Raw genomic sequence first — 18,653 nt, forward strand, 5'->3', positions numbered from 1 at the left:
GTGCCACCGAAAGGCTCCTCTGGCAGCCCAGAAAAGTCCGAGATGGCCGGGATTGAAGGGGGAATGGCAGGAAACTGGCCGGGCCTTTGTGCAACTCTCAAATTTCCTGGAAAATTTTTCCGTGCTTGGGTTCTTAAGTAGAAAATGGTTCTTAAGAAGAGGCAAAAAAAAAATCTTGAACACCCGGTTCTTATCTAGAAAAGTTCTTAAGTAGAGGTGTTCTTAAGTAGAGGTACCACTGTATACTGTAAATCCTGGAATGTGTATAACCTGGGCTTTACTTAACGAAACTACCAATATAGAAACCCCTAATGATAACAACGAATTCTAAAGCCAAAAAATCATACATGACGAAAACAGTATTTTAAAAATAGAACCTAATTAATTAATTCATACATATTTCATGTTGATAAGGGAAGAATTTATTATCTCTGTCTCACATTATAAATAAGGTAACTGCAGCTGTTCCAAGAGTGTACAAGTATAGAGATTCTCCAAGAGAGAACCATCAGCCACAGCAAGTCGTCCTTTGCTTCCGTTTGATTCCTGCCCTTAAGCATCGCTCAGGACGAGCAAGATTTCCATCCTGCTGGAACTGCAAGGACCAAAGAGGCACCAGAGGACCAGGAAGTAGCCAGATCAAGCTTCAAACTCAAATTCGAAGTACTGGGGGTCAAAGTAATGGATGCGGACGTAGCCATCCTCTCCGCCACTGCTGTAACTAGAAGGAGAAAACAAGGAGTGAAATACTTGGGGCTTCTGGTCCCAAGTCCTGGTGAAACTCAAGAGCCAGAAGTATCTACGGCTCTTACCTCTTCCCATCAGGGTGGAAAGCAACGCTGTTGATTGGCCCAAAATGACCTTTGACTCTTCCAAACTCTTCCTCGACGCCCAGGTGGAAATATCTAGAACCATAAGTAAGATACAAAGAGATAGACATCATAAGAGCCGGGATGGCGCAGCAGGTAGAGTGCTGTACTGCAGGCCACTGAAGCTGACTTGTAGATCTGGAGGTCAGCGGTTCAAATCTCACCACCAGCTCAAGGTTGACTCAGCCATCCTTCCGGGGTGGGTCAAATGAGGACCCGGATTGTGGGGGCAATAGCCTAGCTCTGTAAAAAAAGTGCTGTTGCTAACATGTTGTAAGCCGCCCTGAGTCTAAGGAGAAGGGCGGCATAAAAACTGAATAGATAAATAAATAAATTGGAAAAGAACGCTGGGCAGCTCTTCAGCGTAACTTGCTGAAGAGGTGAGGTGATGTCTTACATCTTTTGAAACCAGAGTTGGGCTTCACGGGAACACAATAGAGATGGCTAAATCGGTGCCACGTCCCTCAAGACCAGAGGAGAACACAAACTCACCTGGCCTCAAACTTTCCAATTCTGGTGGAGGTGGTTGTCACGTCCATGGCTTCCTGCCCACCACCTAACACCACCTGCCAGAAGAAAAGGACAAGATCCAGTTGACATTCCCTTTGATTAGGAGAGGATATGCCGAGAGATCAGCTTAGAGCCATGGCTTAAAATTTGGTTGCTCCTCACTGTTCTGTCTGGGTCATTCCGGAAGCCAAGACCAACCCAAAAAGAGAATCCAGACACACCGGTAAAAGGCAAAGGCAGTTTTATAAAATTCAAGAAAAACACAGGTAACAGAAAATGTCCTTACAAACAGGAAAACGCTGTATCTTCAGATATATCCACAAAGGCAAAAGTCCATGCAGCAATACAGGATTCTTGCTGCCAAGACGAGGCTGTAGATAGCAGACCTACACCCCCCACGGGTCTTCCAAACTGCTGGGCCACAAGCCAGGAACAGAGACGTTGAGAACAAAACAGGACACCGTAACTCCAATTGATAACACTCCACATGGCTTCAAGGGCTTGCCTGCCTTTTAAACCCTGCTAAGGAGGACCACACCCAAGCCCAGCTGTTCCTAATTCAGTGCTGATAATACTTCTTTAATTGCTCCTTTCTTTGATATGAACGTTTCTGTCGCATGTCAATGATGGCTTGTGCTTCATCACCTAATGACTCCAAGCTACTGGCTGGGGAGCCCCCCCCCCTCCCAGGGCTCTCATGCTGTTCTCCTTTGTCCCATTCCTGACTCTCCTCTCCCCCGTCCGACTGTTCAGCCCCCTCCTCTTCGCTGTCATCCTCCTCCGGGCATGGAGCCAGCAGAGACACAGCCGGTCCCTGAGCAGCCTCAGGCTGAACCACAACACTCACTAAGGAAACTTTGCTCATTTGCCGAGTAGAGAGCCCAGTCAGTTGATCTCTCTATGCTTTCCCATTTCCTGTACAGCAATCAAGCAGATCCAAGAAGCAACCAAGATGGAAATCAAGAAGGAAAAGTACTATTTGATACTACACTTAATAACATCAACAAGAATAACTGTAGCCCAATTCTGGAAAGATGAAGCAATGCCGAATGAACGGAATTTAATTACAAAAAATGCTAGATTGTGCAGAAGCAGACAAGCTTACACTGGAGCTAAAAGAACAAGACAACTCAAAATACAATCAGATTTGGAAAGACTTCTATACATGGTTGAATAAAAGAACAATTACTAGTAGTGCTGCGTGATAAAGGAATGTGAAAAAGGCAAAAACACCAAGAATCAATATAACATTTTTTTCCCTGTCTATTCATTAGAAAGCGAGTTAGGTATGTTTTATTATTAACTGTATAAAAAGAATTTATATGCATTAATATACAATACAAAACATTAAATATAGGTTACTAATTAAATCACTGGTCTCGATACCGCTAAGAACCAAATGTTGGCTGTCAATAGAGCCAACCCGTAGGAGGGGAAGGGTGACAAAATAGATTCGTCTTTTTAAGTTTCGTGTGTGTTCTGTACATTGTTTAGATGTAAATGTATTGTCAGTTGTTATTGTTTTAATGTATATTTGTAAATAAAAATTATTTTCAAGATGGAAACCATCCAAAGGCAAACACAGAGACACTTCCCTCTCACAGACTGTTGTGATTCAGCCTGAGGCTCCTCAGGGACCGGCTGGAGCTCTGCCGGATCCATGCCCAGAGGAGGAGGACAGTGACCAGGAGGGGGAGGACCAGGCAGACGGGGGAGAGGAACGTCAGGAGGAGGAGGAGGGAGAGCAGCCTGGGACCCCCCGAGGGGGGACTCTCCCCAGCTAGTAGCCTGGATTCATTGGATGAAGACGCACAGGCTATAATAGACATGAGGCAGCGACGTGCAGCTCAAAGACGGGGCCAATTAGAAAGGTATTTCCATCCCTGAATTGGCAACAGCTGGGTTTGGGTGTGGTTCTCCTCAGCAGGGTTGAAAAGGCAGGCCCACCCTTACAGTCTTGTGGAGAGTTATCAACTAGGAGTCCTGTGACCTTGCTTCGATTCTTGGCATCTCTGATCTTGGCTTGTGGCCTAGAAGTCTGGAAGACTTGGGGGAGGCGTGGGTTTTATTATCTCCAGCGTTGTTTTTGCCAGCAAGAATCCTGTTTTATTGCCTGGCCTTCGTGAAACCTCTGTGAAGCTTCATAGTGTTCCTGTCTGTAAGAACAGTTTTTGTTACCTGTGTTTGCTTTGAATTATATCAACTGCCTTTGCTTTTTACCAGTGTGTCTGAATACTCTTTTTGGTTGGTGTTGGTGTCTGCGGGGACCCAGACAGAACTCAGACAAACGTACCTTTGTGAAGGACCCATACAAACCACGCAACAGCCATACAATTCTTGCCCTAAGAAGATGATCTCACCAAAGGAAATATAAGGGGGGAAAGCCACAACTCATTGCCCACCAACATACATGATCAAAGATGGGCGAAAGCGCTGCGGAGTTCACCGGCCGTTCTGTTCGGAATGTCTTGAGGTGGTCAAGATTTGTGGAATCGAAGAGCTGCAAGAGAAATAGATCTGTCAGGGCTTTTGGGGGAGGCACTAAATTTCCCCAGTATCATCTGAAAATGCCAATTAGAGCATCGGTCCCAGGCAGCAGAGCACAGCCACTTCCCAGTCTTATGAGCAACAGTTGTCCCAACAAAACACTGGTTGGAAGCTGAACGGGGCAACTAGAATAAGCCCAGGAAAACAAAAACTGAAACCAAAGTCTTCCTGAGTTCTGCTGAGAGTTGAAAAAGGTTCCCACGGCTATTAATTTGTGTGCTGATGCCTACATTTATGATTTTCAAGAAAGATGTCAGAGTAAGAACATTAAAGAAAATGCCAGTATAAGAACATAAGAACCTAAGAAGAGCCCTGTTGAATCAGGCCAAAGCCCATCGAGTCCAGCATTATGTGTCCCACAGTGGCCCACCAATTGTCCATGGGGATCTTGAGCAGAAAGAGAAGCCAAGACCCTCCCTTTCCCTTGACCCTCAACAAATGGGACTCAAGGGAATCCTGCCTGCCTCAACCAACATAGAGGCGGCACTTGGACATCCGTTTCAATAACCACCCATGATACACTTGGAATCCATGAATCTGTCTCATCCTGCCTTGAAGCTCTCCAGGCTGACAGCTGTCACGACCTCTTCTGGAAGGGAATCCCATCAACCAAGGACCCTCTGGGTGAAGAAATATTTCCCTTTATTTGTCCTCACTTTCTTACCTAAGAACTTTAGGGAGGGGCCTCTCGTCCTAGTATTGTGTGATAGAGAAAAGATTTTTTCTCTATCCACCTTTTCTATCCCATACATGATTTTATACACTTCGATCAAGTCACCCCTTAAACACCATCTTTCAAGGCTGAAGAGACCAGGGTGTTGCAACCTGGTTTCATAAGGGAGGGGCTCCATTTCCTTGATCATTCTTGTGGCCCTTTTTTGCACCTTTTCCAGTTCCATTACATCTTCCTTGAGGTGAGGTGACCAGAACTGTACACAGTACTCCAAGTGGGGTTTCACCACCAATTTATACAGTATGACAATGAATGTTTTAGGGAAAGTTTATTAAGGAATTGTCTCCAACCAAGAGGCCCATCCTTAATTTGCCCCAAGAATTCGAGTCATGAAAGGGGGAATTTTTTAGGGGGGGGGGGGCAGTTTTTATGGCCCTGCTACCTCTCTTTCCCTCTCAAGCTCCAAGTTGCTCAGTTTAGGCATCAATAAAGGAAGGTCAGATATGAATGAAAATTACAACCAAAGATGGAAATAATGATCTGAGGTCAGAGCCAAAATTTTATTATCTCAAAACCTTTGCAAAAGTAATAGGAAGAGCTAGCTCGTCTAAGCAGGGTTGAATTGAAAAATGCAGGTCAATCATAGGACACCGTCCTTTGCAGCAAGCAGTGACTCACCTTGGCAGTGTTATCCTTGGAGGCAGTGACAAACATTGTCATATCTCTGGAAGTCTGGATGTCATTGATCTGCTTCGTATGTTCTTTGACGTTCATGAGGACCTCTCCTGACTAGAAGAGAAGAAAGATATTGCTTCTTTACATTTGCTTAGCCTAGTTGTTAGAATAGCAGGCTAGAGCTTGCGAGTCCTAGTCCCAGCTTAGCCATGAAAACCTGTTGGGTAACTTTGAGCCAGTCTCCCTCTTTCTCTCTCTCTCTCAGCCCAACCATCTCACAAGGTGGTTGTTGTGGGAGAAATAGGAGGAAGGAATATTAGAAATCGAGTTATTTATAAAGGTGGGATATAAAATAAATATGAATAAATGAATGATACAATCATGATGTTACATATAGAGTAATCAATAAGTAGTAGATCCCAGCGGCTGATAAGGTCCCACAGAGTTGGCCTTCTCCGGGTCCCGTCGACCAAACAATGTCGTTTGGCGGGGCCCAGGGGAAGAGCCTTCTCTGTGGCGGCCCCGGCCCTCTGGAACCAACTCCCCCCAGAGATTAGAATTGCCCCCGCCATCCTTGCCTTCCTTAAACTCTTGAAAGCCCACCAATGTCACCAGGCATGGGGGAGTTAAGTTATCCTTTCCCCCTAGGCTACTACAAGTTATGCATGGTATGTTTGTGTGTATGTTTTGTTTTGTTTTTTTTTAATAATAAGGGTTTTTTAGTTGTTTTTATTAATTGGATTGTTCATGTTGTTTTACCACTGTTGTCAGCCGCCCCGAGTATGCGGAGAGGGGTGGCATACAAATCCAGTAAATAATAATAATAATAATAATAATAATAATAATAATAATAATAATAATAATAATAATAATAATAATATTTCAGTCCTTATAATAACTATCAGACAGCAAGGACCACCAAAAGGGATGGCCTGAGGTCACATCAAATGTGCTAAATTAAGCAGGGCAATAATAAAGCAAGGCGTCCACTGAGAATTCTTGGTTCAGTCGTTGAATCCCACTCTGGATAAATATATGGTAAGGCAGAGGTCTTCAAACTTGGCAAGTTTAAGACTTGTGGACCTCAACTCCCAGAATTCTCCAGGCTGGAGAACTCTGGGAGTTGAAGTCCACAAGTCTTAAACTTGCCAAGTTTGAAGACCTCTGATGTAAGGTATCGAACAAAAAAAAATATGGCAGCCTTATCATCCTCTTTTTGAAGAATACAGAAGACTCAGGTGAGAGACTGCCATCTTGCTTAAGGCAACAAAAGGCAAATCAAGTTACACTTAATAAAATAACAAAGTTGTAAGGGAGTTTGGAGATACATACCAGGCGTTGGCAACCCGCAGTCCAGAGAAGAGCTCTTTGGGCTTTCTGCTGTGGTCCCTGTCCCAACACTGGCTGGCCACGCCCCTTTTATTTCTTTTTGGGATATTTTTGGAAAGCTGGACCCACCTCCTCCTCCTCCTCTTGTGACCTTCTGGCCAGCAGTGGAGTGTGTGAACGCATGGGGAAACCCCCCTCAAAGCATATTGACTCCCAAGGAAAAAAATGTTCATCATTGTGCTATAGTTTCTGTCTCTGAAGATTGGATAGAGTTGATGAACTTAGATCAATCTACTGTTACCCAAAGAGCATGATTTCTCTATTGTGGTGGCTGCCTTCTGGAATGATATTCTACAAAGAGTCACTTGGCTATGGCCCTGTTGATGTTTCAGAAGCCTTTAAAAATGTACCTGCCTTCTCTACATTTGGGGTAGGGTGACTCTAGTGTAGCCTCACTTTTTTCTATTTGATGTTAGGTTTCCTTCTTGATGGGACACAAATACCACATGGCATTGGACCAGATTACCTCTGGAACCGCCTGCTACCGCACGAATCCCAGCGACCGATAAGGTCCCACAGAGTCGGCCTTCTCCGGGTCCCGTCGACTAAACAATGTCGTTTGGCGGGCCCCAGGGGAAGAGCCTTCTCTGTGGTGGCCCCGGCCCTCTGGAACCAACTCCCCCCGGAGATTAGAACTTCCCCCCACCCTCCCTGTCTTTTGTAAACTACTCAAGACTCACTTATGCCGCCAGGCATGGGGGAGTTGAGATAGCTCTTCCCCCTAGGCCATTACAAGTTATGCATGGTATGTTTGTGTGTATGTTTGGTTTTATAATAGGGGTTTTTAGTTGTTTTACTAATTGGATTGTCACATGCTGTTTTTATCATTGTTGTTAGCCACCCCGAGTCTACGGAGAGGGGTGGCATACAAATCCAATCAATCAATCGATCGATCAATCATATGAATCCATACCAACCTTTGAACTGAACTGGTTCAACTCCCCATTCTCATGCCCAACGATGATGAACTCCCCAAGGGGACCCCAAACAGCACTGGTAATTTTGGACTCGCTGCAGGGGATCTTCATGTAAGGTTCATTGTCCTCTAAAGATAAAAGGGAGGAAAAAATAATCTTTAACACCAACTCTGAGGAAGGACAATTCCCCCACCCTGATTTAACCTACTACACCTGAAGGTCTTACCAAGCTGGCTGGAGTCTCGAAGGTCGAAGAAGCTCACAAAACATTGGTAGCCCATTTGCTTATCTGTGGAAAACATGATGATATTCCCTCCAAAGTCAAAACCACAAGTCCTGACAGCTGAGTTGGTCTTGACTAAAGCAAGTTGCTTTCCTAAAGAGGGGATGAAACACAAGCAGTAAGTACAACTTGAGAGACCCACTGCTCCCTCAAACTCAAGAAATATCCCCTCCAAGGATGTCTCAAGCTTCAGGTCTACATACAACCGACGTATCCTAGTCAGCTTCAGACATAGGAGATGCGTGCACACAACATAGAAACATAGAAGACTGACGGCAGAAAAAGACCTCATGTTCCATCTAGTCTGCCCTTATACTATTTCCTGTATTTTTATCTTAGGATGGATATATGTTTATCCCAGGCATGTTTAAATTCAGTTACTGTGGATTTATCTACCACGTCTGCTGGAAGTTTGTTCCAAGGATCTACTACTCTTTCAGTAAAATAATATTTTCTCACGTTGCTTCTAATCTTTCCCCCAACTAACTTCAGATTGTGCCCCCTTGTTCTTGTGTTCACTTTCCTATTAAAAATACTTCCCTCCTGGACCTTATTTAACCCTTTAATATATTTAGATGTTTCGATCCTGTCCCCCCTTTTCCTTCTGTCCTCCAGACTATACAGATTGAGTTCATGAAGTCTTTCCTGATACGTTTTATGCTTAAGACCTTCCACCATTCTTGTAGCCTGTCTTTGGACCCCTTCAATTTTGTCAATTTCTTTTTGTAGGTGAGGTCTCCAGAACTGAACACAGTCTTCCAAACGGGGTCTCACCAGCGCTCTATATAAGGGGATCACAATCTCCCTCTTCCTGCTTGTTATACCTCTAGCTATGCAGCCAAGCATTCTACTTGCTTTCCCTACCGCCTGACTGCACTGTTCACCCATTTTGAGAGTGTCAGAAATCACTACCCCTAAATCCTTCTCTTCTGAAGTTTTTGCTAACACAGAACTGCCAATGCAATACTCAGATTGAGGATTCCTTTTCCGCAAGTGCATTATTTTACATTTGGAAACATCAAACTGCAGTTTCCATTGCTTTGACCATTTATCTAATAAAGCTAAATCATTTACCATATTACAGACCCCTCCAGGAATATCAACCCTATTGCACACTTTAGAGTCATCGGCAAATAGGCAAACCTTCCCTACCAAACCTTCCCCTATGTCACTCACAAGCATATTAAAAAGAATAGGACCCAGAACAGACCCTTGTGGCACACCGCTTGTAACCTGTCTCTGCTCCGAATACTCGCCATTAACAATAACTCTCTCATGTCTACGTTTCAGCCAGCTGCAAACAACTTCCAAAATATTAACAGGGTTGCTTTTTAAGGACTGAGCATGTTCTGCAAACCTGCCTTGTTAACTTCATTTATGGTTCAAGATTGTGAAATTCCTTGAAATGAATTTTAATTCTGAAATCGGATTGAAATGAGATTCTCCATTCCTGCTACTGAGGTCGCTTGGAATTAGAAAAGTGCGAATCCATGGAGACCACATGCCTTTAAAGCAATATTCCTCATCATCAGACAATTCTTCACTCCAGGTGCATTTAGATTTACCAACAGACTTTACAGAAGGAGGCCTTCAAATAGATCTCCCGTTCTTATTTCTAATCCTATTCCTGAGAGGTTTCAGAAAGACATCTAAAACCTGAGGGTATGGGTCTCAATAGCTCACAGCTTTAATTGGAAAAGAAAATAGGGGACCGCCTTCTGCCCTACGAATCCCAGTGGCCAGTTAGGTTGGGTCTTCTCTGGGTCCCGTCAACTAAACAATGTTGTTTGGCGGGACCCAGGGGAAGAGCCTTCTCTGTGGCGGCCCCGGCCCTCTGGAACCAACTCCCCCCAGAGATTAGAATTGCCCCCACCCTCCTTGCCTTTCGTAAGCTACTTAAAACCCACCTCTGCCGCCAGGCATGGGGGAATTAAGATTTCTTCTTCCCCTAGGCCATTACAATGGTATGCATGGTATGTTTGTATGTATGTTTGGTTTTGTATATTAAGGGGTTTTTAATTCGCTTTTACTATTGGATTATTATTGTATACTGTTTATGATTGCTGTTAGCCGCCCCGAGTTTTCTGAGAGGGGCGGCATATAAATCCAATAAAACTTGAACTAAACTTGAAACTTGAAAATAGTGCTTCTAATATTTTTATGGCAGAGAAAAACAATAGCTGATAGTTGGAAAAACTACCACAGCAGATAAGGAAGGAAAAGTGCAATAACAATACAAATAATTCTCAATTTATAATAATTTGTTTAGCAACCATTGTGAGAAGGGTTAGAATTGAAAGATGATAGCACACATTATGTGTTAAAATTAGAAATGAAAAAGAATTAATATGAATATGTAATTAATATTCTTATCATTATTTGTATTGATATGTATGAAACCCAGAAAACAACCCATTCACAAGATTTATAAAAGTAATGAAACACTTAAAAAAAATAACATTCTTCCTACTCTTCATACATTGACAGTTACCTGTTTCACAATCCCAGAGCCGACAACTGTTGTCTGCTGAGCCAGTCAAGACATGTTTTGTGTCCCCTGAAAAGATCAGTCAAGGAGCCACACAAAATATATAACGAGGAGTAACAGGAAACAGAAATGAACTACTGCAGGGTTTCAAAATACAAACCCTGGGAATTAAATATGCACACTACTAAAACCTTGTAACTTTTAACTGGGAAAAACAGTGTAGTGTAGAGCAGAACGTTTTCAACCAAGGAAACTCAGATGGATTAACTTACGGAATGCTTCCAAAAGCCGAAACCCACAATTGCTGTGAAATTGACCTTTGGCTAATTGTATTATGACATAAACATTATGATAATGCAATTTATTTCAGAATGCAAAATGAAATAAAACTATTCCTGTGATCAACTACTGTCATTTGACTGTGCTATACAGTTCAATATGGGTTACTTCCCAGGCATTAAAGAATCCGGTAAGAAAATATCTCTGAAAATGATGACACAAAGATTCATGACTTGTTGTTGTGTGTATGTGTGTGTGTGCGAGAGAGAGAGGGGGGGGGGGGAGAGAGAGGGGGGGGATGAGGAAGAGGGAGAGAGACAGGCAGGAGGATCAGCTCCAATATATACATGAGCTATTTTCAGGCAACTTTGAAAGAAAAAATGATTTTGTACACTAAAACCAAAGGATACAATCAGCGTCCACACACCAGACTGCACCAGTGTGGCCAGTATATGTGCCAAGTCTCTCACCGTTGACAGAGTACCAAACATTAACTATCTGGCAAATGAAAAATAAGGTAAATTTAATAAAACCATATTAAAACTGGTACATAACAAGTTCCTGATTAAACACTTCTATTAGTAAATAACTTACAGACAAGATAAATTGACTTGGAACTGATTATATAATATAGAGTAAAATTAAGAAAGTAGTAAGATATTAACGATGAATGAAGGACAATCATTAAAATAAAATCCATTGACAACAGGTTTCACAAACTCTGAACTCTTGGATATTAATGCCATTCCGACTATATTTTAATAAGCTGTGATGACCAATATTTACTGAAATAAAACAAAACAAAACCTTTAATTGTGGCTGACACACTCACCCTACAATCAGCTGTATTCCTCCACCACAGATTTTTAAAAATTTTCTTTCAAAGACAATGATATGTCTGATGCATCATATGCACTTTTTTGTTTAGGGTGGGAAAGATTTAAAAATCAGTGTGCCCAAGTTTCACGAAACACAAAAGATACAGGTCCATTCTTGGCATATAGGATACAACTGATTTTGAAGTAAAATGTGTCTGTTTTTTTCCTTCCATTTTTCTCTCCTATCTATTAGGATAGTAGGAAAAAATACTCTACTAGGCTAACTGAAAAAACACACAAAGATAACCATTTAATGATAACATACCGGATCCTTTGCTACTGTAAAAAGCAAATCTCCTTCCCGATTGTACTTGATCTGAGTAATTGACCTCTCATGGCCTTGCAATAAAATAGGTTTCTGTAAAGAGGATTTAAAGAAAAGATGTTAACATTGCTTACTTGCTAATGACAATGTTAGAAAATATCCTTGTCATTTATAATGCTGCAGCTGCTATTCAGATGTGAAAAGATGGATAAAATAATAACATGCTGGGCAACAGAATTAAAATCCAGATGTTAGTTTTAAGGGGTGAAAAAGGTAACAATTACATTTCTTCCATAAGAACATAATGAAATGCCCTTTGTTAAAAGGACATTATAAATAAACAATTATTATTAATAAAGAAATAAAATGAAAAGATGGCTCAATTTAAAGATGTACAGTACTCAGTTTTTTGTTCCTTTTAACAATCCTATAGTCCCTTGCATCTCTTGCAGTCACCTGACTTGGGGTGAAGTTGGGTGACTGAATGAAGCTGAGCATTTGTTAGCCGCCTACACGGCATCTGCAGCAGGAATTTTCTCTTTGTGCCCAGAGAGAGAAATATCTGCCTCCAGGCCACCTTGCCACTCTAAAGATGTACTGTAATATCTTAAACGTATTTATTCAAAGCATGAAGATGTGTAGATAGGTGCTGGGGCAGGTGAGAAAATATGAGATCATCCAAGTTTAAAAGAAAAGAAACCCTAAGAGGTTTAACAACTGAGAAATTGAACTGACCATACATTTACTGTGAACTTAATAGGATTTATTTCCGAGTAAATAGGCCCAGAATTACAACTTCAGTATAATGACTTTCTACACTGCTCAAAAAAATAAAGCGAACATTTAAACAATACAATATAACTCCAAGTAAATTAAACTTGGGTGAAATCAAACCTTCCACTTAGGAAGCAACACAGATTGACAATCCATTTCACCTGCTGTTGTGCACATTCAATGCTTGTACAGAACAAGTATTCAAGGAGAATATTTCATCCATTCAGATCTAGGATGTGTCATTTGAGTCTTCCCTTCATTCTTTCCCCAGTAATAGGAATGATGTGTAGGATGCTCCTAGTAGAACATTTAGGTTCATTATTTTTGTTATTTCTTTGAGCTACTATTCATTGGGATGCAAAACAAATCCAGGAATACTCTTTTAGGCTGTGGTTATACTGGTTTCCTAAGCAGAGAACCTTGCTAATTCTGGTTTCTATTGTTATGCGCTGGTTTTATTGAGGCAGCTTTGTTTAATTTTATTTTACTGCAAGCTCCTCTGAATCGAAGCATGGGAACAATGCTTATAAAAATAACCCCAGCATTGAAACATTCCCTCTTTTAGGGCAGTGTTTCCCAACCTTGGCAACTTGAAGATATCTGGACTTCAACTCCCAGAATTCCTGAGCCAATCATGCTAGCTGAGGAATTCTGGGAGTTGAAGTCCACATGTCACAGAAGAGCCAAGTTTGCCTACCCCTGGTTTAGGTTTATACTGGAAGAGGCGCCGTTGAGTTCAACCGGACTAACTTCCCCGCAGAGGTGTGAGACCTTTTCCTAATAACTGAGCCCAGGAGAGCTAGCGGGCTCACCTCCCGTCCCAACGTCTGAATTAATTATCGGCCGTAACTACTTAATCGAGTTAAGAGACGCAGAGACTCACCATGGCTGCGGAAGCAACGCCCGGCAGCACGAGCGAAAAACACGAAGAACCGTTTCCGGGGCGAGCCCGAAAGCATCGCTTCCGGGTCAGGCCGAAAGGAAGTGGCCCTGCAAAGGCAAGAGAAGGGAAGCCTATTGGACTATGAGTCCTTGGAGAAGGGCGGCCTAGAAATCGAAATAAGTAAGTCAATGTAAGGCCGAACCATAGAGATGTAGGGCTAGAGCAACCCCGCTGACGGCTCTTTTCCAGGAAGAAGAAATGCTTTGCCGGTGCTCCAGTCGCCATGGCGTCGCTAGGTGAGGGAGCCGCTTCCGGTGCCTCAGAAATGGACGGCGGGGGCAGAATAAGAAGGGGAAATAGTTACTTTAAAAGGAGGGTGTTGGTGATTGCTCCTCGCCGGAGGAATTTAGGGATAATGGTAAATGTGCTTCTAGCTCGGGATGATGAGGGTTGTAAATTCAGCTTCATGCCATGTGCTACACCATCCCCCCCCACCGGAGAAACCCTGATCACACTGTATATTGTCCTCCTTCCCCCCCCCCCCCCCCAAGAGAGCTCCGGATTGCCTCCAATGTTTGGGGGGAATGGGAAGGGGCTTCTAGAAATTTATTTATTTATTTATTAGATTTGTATGCCGCCCCTCTCCGCAGACTCAGGGCGGCTAACAACAGTAATAAAACCATATGAGAAATCTAATATTTAAAATAACTAAAAAACCCTTATTAAAAACCAAACATACCCACAAACATACCATACATAAATTGCATAGGCCTGGGGGGAAGGAATATCTCAATTCCCCCATGCCTGACGACAGAGGTGGGTTTTAAGGAGCTTACGAAAGGCGAGGAGGGTGGGGGCAATTCTGATCTCTGAGGGGAGCTGGTTCCAGAGGGTCGGGGCCGCCACAGAGAAGGCTCTTCCCCTGGGTCCCACCAGACGACATTGTCTCTAGTTGACGGGACCTGGAGAAGGCCCACTCTGTGGGACCTAAGTGGCCGCTGGGATTCGTGCAGAAGGGAGGGACACTGACCTCCTCTCTGTCCCTCCATGTTGGCAAAGGAAGAGGCGCAACGAGGGAGGGGAGGAAGCGCGGATGAGTTGGGAGGGTCCTCCGAGACCATCTCGGCATTAGGATCCTCTCAAGTCAATCCAGACCTTTTGTGGCCAGGCTAAAGGTTCAACATGCGGGCCTTGCAAAACTCCTTGGTAAAGCAAGTGTTCTGCTGCGGAGCTTTGGTAATCGATTGCCTTTGATTTGAATTAGATTATTGAGCTGCGTCAGGGGTAGGCAGAGTTGGCTCTTCTGTGACTTATGGAATTTATTTTTATTTATTTATTATGTCCAATACACAGTGATACATAATGTAGGTAATAGAGGATACCTTCAAGTAAAAAAAAATATTAGAGGAAGAAAAGAGGAGACAATATAGTAATAAAAAATATATCAATTGAAGAATAGAAGAAAAGAGATAGATATAGAAGAGAAGATATAGGAGAGACAATAGGACTGGTCGGAAGGCACATTAGTGCACTTATGCACACCCCTTACTGACCTCTTAGGAATCTGGAGAGGTCAACCGTAGATAATCTAAGGGAAAAATGTTGGGGGTTAGGGGATGATATTACGGAGTCGAGTAATGCTAGCTCAGGAATTCTGGGAGTTGAAGTCATAGAAGAGCCAACTTTGCCTACCCCTGATGTGGGTGAATGGGTTAGGATTAGGGCAGTTGAAAGTAGGATTAAGCAAATGCTGCAAATCCTTTTCCATCCATCTCTGTGGGGGGTGGGGGTGGTGCCAGTTTGCAAAATTTAATAGTGCAGCCCTGGATCTCGTTCAAGAATGTTTGCTCCTTCACTTGCCCTTTGAATTAGGTAAAAGCAAAGCTCACTAATATGCAGGTAGCCCTTGACAGATAATTGTAACGGAGCGTCTCCTCTATACTTGTAAGTAGTGACAATTGTAAAATGGGGCACTTATGACACCAATATGATTTTACAACCTTTTAAAAGTAGTAATTAAATAAACAAAGTCACAAAACATCAAGGTAACTTTGTTGTAACTTTGAAGGTCAGTAAATAACCGTTGGTAAATTCAAGACTAACTGTATTAGGACTTAATGCTAAACAAGATGCAAATTACTTAATGCAGCTTAAAATCTGTAAAACTTTAATATATTTGTATTGAAAGGGAAGGATGATTATTAATTGATTAGCTACTGTCTTTCTTACCAAGAAATGCAGTTGTAATGGATTAATAACCCCTTCATTAAACAATTTCTCGTGGGATGTCATCTTGCAGGTGAGGTTGCAGCTTTGTTTTTGGTAGCAATTCTTTGGGGAACAACCAATCCATTTTTGAAAAGAGGAACTGTGGGTCTGGAGCAGGTAAAGAGAAAAAGCAGACTTCAGCAGATGCTGGCGGAAATAAAGTTCCTTTGCCTGAATTACAAGGTATTTGCCATTTTACACAGCACTCTTCACACTTGGGGTTTTTTTTTCTAATCTTAACTACTTTAAGATCTATGGCTTTCAATTTCGAGAATTCCACAGCCAGTTCAAGTCCACATGTATTAAAAGAGAGCTTCCAATCTAATGTTTTAATTATGGTAAAAGACTGTTTAAAAAAAGGCAGGAGGGATGGTCTAATGCAGTGTTTCCCAAACTTGGCAACTCGAAGATATCTGGACTTCAACTCCCAGAATTCCCCAGCCAGCGAATGTTCCCAAAACTAGAATGCTGGCTGGGGAATTCTGGGAGTTGAAGTCCAAATATCTTCAAGTTGCCAAGGTTGGGAAACACTGGACTAATGAGCATGAAAATAAATGTCTGCAGATGTAAAGATGACATGTAGTGGGCCCCGGACACAGGTCATTCAGGTTCCTGTTACAAAGGGGCTTCAGGTAATGGTAGGGGTACTGAGTAACAAGAGGTGGGCTCTGTGAGTGGCCTTATCTCAAAACAGTGGGACACGCAGCATAGGTCTATTCTGCACTAAAGAAGAGGGTTTCCCAAACTTGGCAGCTTTAATTTGCTTCTTTTATTACAGCATTTAGTAGCTTTCCCAATGGAGAAGTAACTCCTTGTCTAATTTTTTTTCCTCTTTAATTCAGAATATTTGAAAAAATAACAGTCTTCTCAGACAAGACTGTTCAGAAAGCCATTAGTCAGCAATGATGTTTTAAAATTGTTTGCCCCCACCCTCCTTGCCTTTCGTAAGCTACTTAAAACCCACCTCTGCCACCAGGCATGGGGGAATTAAGATTTCTTCTTCCCCTAGGCCTTTACAATTGTATGCATGGTATGTTTGTATGTATGTTTGGTTTTGTATATTAAGGGGTTTTAATTCGCTTTTAGTATTGGATTATTTTTATGATTGCTGTTAGCCGCCCCAGTTTTCGGAGAGGGGTGGCATATAAATCCAATCAATCAATCAATCAATAAAGAAAGAAAGAAAGAAACAAACAAACAAACAAACTAATTTGAAAATATATGATGCATTATAATAACTGGAACAACAGGGATTGTATTGTCCCTGGTGATCACAAATTGATTTAAATTAAGTAATCTTGAAGGTCTATATTTAACTACTTTTTTTCCCTCTTGCAGTACATGTTGCCATTTATTGTAAACCAGTGTGGCTCATTCGTCTATTATCTCGCATTAGCATCCACAGGTTGGTCCTTAATTAAGTATTGCTAGTGTCAATTTTGGGGGGGGGGGGAGGAGGAGGCTCGCATCAGTGTGGGGGATTACTCGAATACCTACTGCAGAAAGACATTTCTGTGACTGTATCACCAAAATGGGAATAACTCAGTTCTTAACAGATTTCAGAGCAGGATTACTTTTATTGAAAAAAAAGACCAAGAATTCTGATACACATTCAAAAGGAGTAGGGTTTTAATCACATGATCAGATACTATCTAGAGGTTTTGGAAGCACCTGCCATCTTGTCACTATTGTCCTATGTGAAAAACGCTGAATATGGAGATTTAGCTAACATGGGAGGAAGGATTCCCTACAAGAATTATTTACCAGCCATTCACCAGCCAAACACAACCTTCAGATGAAGTTTCCATTTGATTAGGGTTATTTCCTCAATAGTTTTTATTTGTTTTGATCAGATGATTCTGTACTAAATGTTCCACTTTCTATTTCAGACCTAACCTTGGCTGTGCCTCTTTGTAATTCCTTGACCGTGGTCTTCACAATGGCAACAGGGAAAGTTCTTGGAGAAAACATAGGTGGCCCAAGTAGGTGTCTAATGGCAAATTCTGTCCTTGTTGCTTTATATTTACTCAAAATAAGCAGGCTTCAATTGAATATTCCACGTTCCTCTCTCCCAAGAACAAAGCTTGTAGCTTTGGTTGATATCCTGCTTTTTCTCTTTGGTAGGGGCTGTCCTGGGAATGTTCTTGGTAGTCTTGGGCATTGCCATCTGCACAGTTTCATCTGGGCACAAAAAGCCATGAGAAGTCTCCAAAGAAGAAGAGGGGAAATCCTTCAGAAGATCACAACTGCTGATGACACTGTCAAGAGTTGCAGCACGGGGTAAACAAGCCCTGGCTCCATGTGTGAGAGAGCATGGTTCTTCATATCCTGGCAATCGTTCCTTCGTGCACTTGGATTCCAAAGAGACCCAGGTTCCTTGATCTTGTCTTGATGTTCCTGTTAGCCAGAAACTTTGGGGAACCTGAGATTGCTTTAATGGAAGCAGCACGATCCTTTAATAGGTCTAAAAGGCTCTTGAGTGTTTAAGGTTGCCGACCTCTGTTTAAAAGGATGCAAATGGCCTGCTATCTGCAAGGAATATAAATCCTTCCATTCCCCACTATCCTGTCAGAGCTGAAAATGCTTGAATGAGAAGCAAAAAGTCTTCAGAAGATAAAACAAGTCCAGTTGCCTTCTGAAAAAGCACTTTTTGGGACAATCAAGACCTGGATGTCTGCCAATCTCTACAAACGTAGACTTACATGGACTGGACTAGAAGAGGTAGTGCATAAATGCACCATTGTGCCTACCATCCCTGTCTTACTGTCCTATTGTCCAATTTTACCTGTACCTACTTTGCTTTTGTTTATGTTTATATCAATACCTGCTATCTTGTACATGTTTTGACAAATAAATAAAAATAATAAATAGACCTCCAAGGTCTCTTCTTATTCTACTCCATTCCATTCCATTCTCAAACTAGTGTACCAGCTTTCAAAACCGAGTCTGCTCCAA

The 18,653-nt window shown here is 42.2% G+C and overlaps 2 protein-coding genes across 2 annotated transcripts; one reads left to right on the plus strand and one right to left on the minus strand.

Moving 5' to 3' along the window:
• Window positions 1-399: 399 nt before the first annotated feature.
• Window positions 400-13,739, minus strand: EIF3I (eukaryotic translation initiation factor 3 subunit I). Its single transcript, XM_070764649.1, has 11 exons — window positions 13,431-13,739; window positions 11,774-11,866; window positions 11,041-11,128; window positions 10,355-10,420; window positions 7,807-7,956; window positions 7,581-7,708; window positions 5,278-5,388; window positions 3,790-3,879; window positions 1,362-1,435; window positions 813-905; window positions 400-721 (listed from the first exon to the last, which is right to left on the minus strand). The coding sequence occupies exons 1-11, from the start codon at window positions 13,713-13,715 to the stop codon at window positions 640-642; spliced, it is 1,260 nt and encodes a 419-aa protein (XP_070620750.1). The 5' UTR covers window positions 13,716-13,739; the 3' UTR covers window positions 400-639.
• Window positions 13,540-18,571, plus strand: TMEM234 (transmembrane protein 234). The gene is made up of 5 exons (XM_070764651.1): window positions 13,540-13,726; window positions 15,730-15,881; window positions 17,037-17,103; window positions 17,588-17,680; window positions 17,823-18,571. The coding sequence occupies exons 1-5, from the start codon at window positions 13,714-13,716 to the stop codon at window positions 17,897-17,899; spliced, it is 402 nt and encodes a 133-aa protein (XP_070620752.1). The 5' UTR covers window positions 13,540-13,713; the 3' UTR covers window positions 17,900-18,571.
• The last annotated feature ends 82 nt before the right edge of the window (window positions 18,572-18,653 follow it).

This window comes from Erythrolamprus reginae, chromosome 11, assembly GCF_031021105.1.
Source record: "Erythrolamprus reginae isolate rEryReg1 chromosome 11, rEryReg1.hap1, whole genome shotgun sequence".
Taxonomy (NCBI): Eukaryota; Metazoa; Chordata; class Lepidosauria; order Squamata; family Dipsadidae; genus Erythrolamprus; species Erythrolamprus reginae.